General features: G+C 43.9%; 1 protein-coding gene across 1 annotated transcript; it reads right to left on the bottom strand.

The window, feature by feature from the left end:
• Nucleotides 1–546: 546 nt before the first annotated feature.
• Nucleotides 547–5,302, bottom strand: PRSS23 (serine protease 23). Its single transcript, XM_026077910.1, has 2 exons — nt 5,214–5,302; nt 547–2,358 (listed from the first exon to the last, which is right to left on the bottom strand). The coding sequence occupies exons 1-2, from the start codon at nt 5,300–5,302 to the stop codon at nt 1,227–1,229; spliced, it is 1,221 nt and encodes a 406-aa protein (XP_025933695.1). The 3' UTR covers nt 547–1,226.
• Nucleotides 5,303–7,299: the final 1,997 nt, after the last annotated feature.

Genomic DNA, 7,299 nt, shown 5'->3' with positions numbered 1-7,299 from the left:
GAATTACTGAACTGTGCGTATGACAAGAACTATTGGTGACTCAAAAATCTGATGGGGGTGGGGGGAACCTTGCCCCAAACAACACAAGAAACAGAAGTGAAGATGCTGTAAAAATTATCTTTGAAAGGGATATGATGGAGAAACACTCATAAATCTAGGGTTACTCTGCCTTATGTAGTTGTGGGTAGAACAGCATAGATCTCCAACAAAAAGGGGGAAAAAAAAMCAAAACCTTTGTCCTCCTCTCCCCTTTACCTGCTTTACAATCAGCAACTCGGATGGCCAGCAAGACCAGAAAGGCCTCCCCCCCCAAAAGAGTCTGAGTTGCTGACAAGAGATTTTCCTTAAAAGATCACAGGTCACAACAGGAGACAAGCCTCTGTCCCCACATGCTTTCTATAATAGTACATTCATAGGGATCCTGCTAGGTGTAAGGCTATGCCCCAGCTGCTGTAAAGGATTTAAGTCCATGTATGATTTGTGCTTACCAAAGCAGGATGCAATGGCACTGTTCATATGACCAACATCACCTTCACAGTTAAGTCCTTGCAAGATCAAGGTCTCTTCCCTCAAAAATCATTTTTCTTAACTATGTTACTAATAAAATCTCAAATCACACAGGCTGGAAGAAGTTTATAAATCTTATGTAGTTATTTACCCTCCACGCTATTTGTGTGGCATTTATCTCCCACAGTKCATGCCTTGCCCTTTTCACACTCCCTTTCTCATGCAGGAACGCAAAGCTGTAATGTTTGGGTTGCAAACACCATTAAAYGCCCCTCTGCAGCCCCCAACAGCATAGAAATATTTTCTTTTAAAGTTCAGATCAAAGCATTTCTACTAATCCTAGGATTTATTAAAACAAACATTGTAGGCATGAGATAGTCAACAGCGTCCCTTTTATAAGATTCTTTGGAGACGGTTCCGATTTTGTACTGTTTACTAACCCGCCCCGAATTAATCTTCAGTTGCTCAGCTGCAAAGTCAGCAAGTCCACCTGCTCCTTCCCCACCCAGAAGWCGTTCCTCTCTCCCCGGACAGTTTCTAGCTGTAATGACTGCACCACCAACCACTGTCCTGAGAACAAGGTGGCTTGCTTGCAAAGCTATAGATCACATCCTGGTGTTGCAAAATCATATCACAYACATTTGCAGCAGAAGTCTAGCCTTTCCTTAGAGGAGTAATTAAAACCAGTCATTAAGTGCTTTCAAGGAGTTTCAYCGTCTTTATCCTTCCCTGCAGTCAAGGTAGTTGCCTTTGATCCAGTAACATATCTGTGCATATTTGAGGGGYGTGATGCGAACAGCTACATTGAAATCCTGTGGGGTGCCATTCATGTCCACCCACTGATGGCCTGAAAATATTCCAATAATTTTACGCTCCCATTTGTGATTCTGCCTCTTCCACATCCTCACATACACCCCAGATCCACTCGCACCTGGCTGGGCATCACACTGCTGGTACAACAGGTCATATGTTTCATCTTTGACATCACAGAAACGGTAAACCAGGTTTCCCGGCCGATCATTGTCATAGCCAGAGAAGTGAATCCTCCCTCCAGGTAACTGCCTTGCTGGTGGGCTCACACCTATCTTCATAAACTTTCTTTTATGAGGCTTCTTGAGCTCCAGCAGGGCATAGTCATAATCCATACCAATATCATTGGCATTTCCTTTAATCCATCCTTTGGGAACATGTGTTCGTTTCACTCTGATCCACTGGAATTTCATTTTCTCAGGCATTGCTGAGCTRGTAATATTGGCCCCTTTGCTGCCATCTTTCAGTTTGGGCTTCAGGAACCCCACCCGCAGTTTCTGAGCTCCTTTGACATAACTCTTGCCATCATGGATACAATGAGCAGCAGTAAGAACATGCTTTTCAGCCACTAGTGTCCCCGTGCAACCTGTAGACAGCTTCACTGACGTGGAGAATGGGTAATTCAACAAGAAGTCCTTCCCAAAAATGCTAAATCTGCTGTCATATCCATAGATCTGCCTCTTAGTTCGAGTTTTGCCTTGAGAACCCTCACCACTGTTGCTCAGAATATATATGCCCACTTCAGTTTCAGTGAGGCTACCATTAGCATACAAGGTTTCATAGGACAGGTAGTTCTTCACTTCTTCATAAGTTGGCAGTGGGGAACTTTTGTGGCATGCTGGGCCACAAGGAGATACTACTTCCAATTTGGTCTCTGCATCAAACTGTGGTTTGTCCAAGTTAAGGGTAGACTGTGGCAGGATAACTGGAACTCTGTAAGATGGCCAAGTTGGCTTCCAGTGAGAACTGGAGGGCATCACATCTTTAGCAGCACACAGAAGGAGGATTAAAGCAGACAAGCCTGCCATTCTGAACGCCAGTCTGCGGAAAGCAAAAGAACGTTCAGTTACTCATCCAAATATGTTGCAAGATTACTCTAGACTGCTACACAATGGTTTGCTAACCAAGCATAGTTTTTAGTCCTGCTTTAAAGTTTCTTCTTACTGAAATCAGAGACTGCAGTTTGGTGTCTGTGGAAGGAGGAAACCTGTATAATGCATCATAATTATGCAAAATCATGCTGGCCCTTGGAGATACTTATGTTACAGGGTTGTTAGTAGGTTACATCAAGGGTTTGGTTTCTTGTTTTTAGAAGACTTTACTCTATGAACTTACTTAAGTTGTATATTCAAGAGCTCCCAGGTTGTGCGGCACGTTGCCTCACAAAACTGGTCCTGCTTTACAAGTCCCACAATAAGGGTCAAGCGATTTARATGTACCCAGACACTAAGTTCCTCAGGCTCCTCAATATTAAACTAATGCCTTAATCTGTATCTTGACACAAGTGTCCCAGATTAAGACTTGAAACACAGGGACATTTAACCCTTAGTGTGTGAAGCACCAGCTCCCTATTAACATAATGGGAAGTTATGGCATCTTCTTTATATAGCGTAAAGAAAATGTATTCTATGTGTAAATTCCTGCATTAAGAAGCCATAACTCCTGCAAAGAATGAATGTCTTATTTTARCTAGATTACAGCATTCTCTGGAAGCTCCCACTTACTCTCTGACTCCATTGAGGAAGATCTTCAATAAAGGTCCTTAAATCACCTTACACAGTTTGCTGTCTTAGCCAGAGACATCAAGCTGATGATAGGAACAGGCAGGTGGAAAAAGAAGGTAACCTAAACATGAACAGGTTTCTAAAACATTACTGCATGAGAGACTCACTTCCCCTTGCAACTCCTACCAGAGGAAGGTTTCTGTTCCATGTAACATTCGCTCTCCCATAGGCTTACATGGGAAGGAGTGATATGATTACACAAGAGCAGCTAATGAAGTAAGTTTACACTTCTTGAGGGAATTTTCAGTTAACATACTGACTTATTGCTTCATAAACTCAATTAATTAGAAATGCAAACCGACCCCCTCCGAGCATGAGGAGGCAAATGGGACTGTAAATGTGTTTATGAACCGCAGGCAGAGTGCCTCAATCTGCAGAGAACAGCGTGCACTAGTATTGTGTCAAGAAAATCTGTAACTTTAGTTTACTTGAAAATTAGCCATACAGCTGAATCGCTGCAGGAGGCATTGCRCTCTGGGCAAGAAGGCAGGCAGGATCTCCCTCATACAAAGATTGTTCAAACAAAACTTCACAATTATGTTGAGCTTACACATATTTAAACCCTGCTGAGGTTACACTGATCCCAACTGCAGGATCATTCCTGAAATACCTCAAATGAGTAAACCAAAGCAAATCATGCAGGATATGACCACAGCTATCTAAGAATAAAAAGAAAAATCTGTTTTGTAGGAATGCTTCATCCCTTAGCTGCGCTGAAAAAGACTTCAGAAGCTACAGCCTGCTAAAGCCCAAAGATGTCCAATGCAAATATTAGGCCTGGATTCCTTCATAGTTGGTAGCATCATCTTTGGGAATGAATGCTATAACTAAAGCACATACAGCTCAGTGTTCAAGATATCAATTGACTTGCACAGGAAATCAAAACATTTTGATTCCAAAAACCAGATATAGATGATATAGAGTTGATATGATATAGAGTTGATGCTACTTATGCCCACAGAGGCAGGTACTAACTCTTCCAGAAGTCACCAGATCAGTTGATAATTTTTTCATTATCAGATAGGATATCACCCTTTAAAGGGCCGTCTTTTTTTTCTAGACGGGCTAAAATCTACAGAATGTGCTATTTTATACCTAACAGGCAAGTCATGCTGGAAAATCTAAATGTGAATCAGAACTGCATAATCTTGGGTGTCACAAAACTGGAAAATAGATGCTTATTCATTCAAGGAAAACYATCAGCTCCTCTGGCTCCTTCCTGAATAAGGGTATACTCAGAAAACTATGGCACGGATTAATACTGGATGCTGGCTGGATTTTGCAAGCAATCAAATTAGATACCAGTTGGTGTAAGGATGGCTCAAGAAACACCTGCTGTATAAACAGTGATTAAGAAAGTATAAAAAAAGAAGATGACAGGGATAAATGTTACCACTCCATCTCCACAAAGAAAATATACACTAGCAGAAGTGATAACTGTCCTACTTTGTGACAGCAAAGACTGTACATGGGAATGTTTACTGGTCTCATAGTTTGGAGCTGAGAACAGACTAAATCAGAGACTGTGATTTAGTCTGTCCTCACATAATATATCCCATTATTAAGAGCACGTATTTACACGCACAGTCTGCTCCCCTCCAGGTCGCACCGAAGTTATTCCAAAATTGACATCGGAAGCTTTTTCGATAGCTGGAATCTCTGTTGAAATCATATCACTTGTGCCACTACTTGGACGTAAAAATCATTCATGCTAATTGAGTCAATGCTGACCTTTGGCTGGTTAATTTAGCTGGCAGGGGAAAACTGAAAGCATCTTGTCAGTTGTTATTTGCACCAACAGCCAGATTGCCCTGTGCCCGTCAGCGCAGCGACCTGAGGAAGGGACTGCACGCCCAGCAGCTTCTCTGCTTCCTCCAAGAGCATCAGCAGGACTGAGACRAGAGATTACCTGTCCCTGCAACCTGCCTCCCCTTTTCTTCTTACCGTCACTGCTACAGCAACACCAACGCTGGAAAAGCGGTTTTAGTCAGCAGAGGGCAGCCGCCCAACGAGGAGAACAAGACAGGAGCCTGAACTCAAGCTGGTACCAAAAAAAGGCTTCAGAGGAGCAGATCCTATCTCTGTTCTGTGCTTTGTAAAAGTGGCATTTACTCCACTTTGTATCTCTGAGCACCCACACCCCCTGCATCTTCTGTGCTATGATCACATTGCAGATATATGGGATAAAAAAGCCTTTTCATCAGCTACAGAATTTTTCTGTTATCTCAACTGTTATTAAAACCTGACCACCATAAAATACAACTGTGAGTTTATGTCTGACCATAGATGCTAAACAGTGYTCATAGACGAGGGCATTTACTGAAGTCTTCATAATTAATTATGTCTCCAGATGATACATTATTATTGTCCCATTTGTAATAAATTAGCTCTGRGCTGCAGTAAACAGAATAAAGATATCTTATTTATAACAGGATGCCAAATTATTGCATGATATCTCTTTCTGTAGAAAAGAAAAATGAAGGAATTTAAAAAATTCTGTCTAAGTTTAAAGAGACCTACCAGTAACCCCTTCTTTCCCTTTTTCCTTAAAGCAAAGGAAAAAAAAACAGCTGAAAAGTCTATGTTAAAACACTCTAACTATGTTCGACTACTTACGTGCGGGTGACCATGAAAGCTGTCCTCGAGCACAACAAACGGGCAAGAAGCAAAGTGCTTTCCTGACCGGCTATCACGAAACGGCAGTGCGTGAATTACGACGCGCTGTTCCACTGCAGCCCGGTTCTTCTGTTCCTATTTCAACTGTGCCATAAACTCAATCCACCCTTTGACTCAGGACAAAGCCCTGCTCTGATATCCAGCACAGGAACTCCCTAGAAAGCGGTTTGTACATAATCACACTTGCTAATGGCATTAAAACTGTTTCGAGAACGGAAACAGCGACAGCTACCCTGGGGCTCACCGCACTACTAAAACACTTTGCAGACGCGTTTCCCTGCCGGCTCTGGGCATTCATGCCTCTCGATAGATGCTAGCGAAAGGGAACTGCCTTGTTCAGAACGGACATGGATCATTTTCTAATAAGCAAGTAATTTTTCTGGAAGAGTTCACCACTTYGAGGGTGGTTCTCGTAAAAGGTGGTTAAATGACAATAAATCTTGGACCGGACCGGATGAAAGCCTGTGAACGGAGCAGCCTCCGTCACATTCAAAACGAAGAAAGTTTTTCGTTTTTCCACGGTGCTGGAAGACAGAACGATTAACGCGGCAAAAAAAAGAAAAAAAAAAAAGGAGAGAAAAAGAGCGAGAGAGGGAGAGAGAGAAAAAACCCGCCTCGAACCAAATTGTAAAGGTGAAGCAAATTACTGTTACTGCTGTGCCAAAATACCTCAGCTGCTTTTCTTAGTCACCGAACTTGTTAAAACACAGCAGAGATAATTGAGTTGTGCTTTAAGAGTTATGGAAGCCTTGCTCCCATTAAAATCTGACATACACCGGTCTGCCGCGCTGCTGAAGCAGGGGGCGAAGGTCTCCCTGCCTTTCCCACCAGACAGAGGGCTATAAGAAGAGATGTATCAGGAAACCTGAAACAGACTTTGACAYGGGCAGGCCGAGGTGGCTGCCAAGAGGCACGGTGGGGCATTTCAGCACGCGCATTAGAGTGACACAAAATAAGGAAAGGAATCACGCTGCATATCTACCACTTGGTCCAATTTTTATAGAATATTCTTCTGTCTCCCTTTCCACCCCTCCCTCCCTTCCTCCCTCCTCACCTCTCCTTGCGGGCAAACTAGCTCTGATTTCATCGCACGAGAGCAAACTGAGTTACAAGGTACAACTGTGGGCAACTTGAGTAAATAATTTTAAAAAAAGGATGCTGTAAGTGGYGACAGGCGTGCTGGGCGCAGATATATGGCAAATATATACATATATATATTATATATATATATATATTTTTAAGCATCTGGGACGCTCGGCGCGGCCAAGAGGCGCAGGGAGCGCAGCGCCAGCCCTCGGGGAGGGTGTTTCCCCCTCGTTCAGGGGTGATGGCTGGTGCCGGCCCAAAGCGCGCAAAGCAGGGGCGCCCGCTCCGCTCCGCGCCCTCCGCTCCGCGCGCCCCGCGGCGCCGCCTGCGCCCTTGTGTCCGCCGGACCCCGCCGGCTGCCACCGCGGCGGGTTAAACATTAATTTCCGCGCCGGAACGGCCCCAGCCGCCGGCAGGTGAGGCCGCCCCGCGCTGC

Source organism: Apteryx rowi, unplaced genomic scaffold (assembly GCF_003343035.1).
Source record: "Apteryx rowi isolate R43461 unplaced genomic scaffold, aptRow1 scaffold_468, whole genome shotgun sequence".
Taxonomy (NCBI): Eukaryota; Metazoa; Chordata; class Aves; order Apterygiformes; family Apterygidae; genus Apteryx; species Apteryx rowi.
Note: the sequence above shows the minus strand (reverse complement) of the source record. Positions and strands in the feature narration are given on the sequence as shown.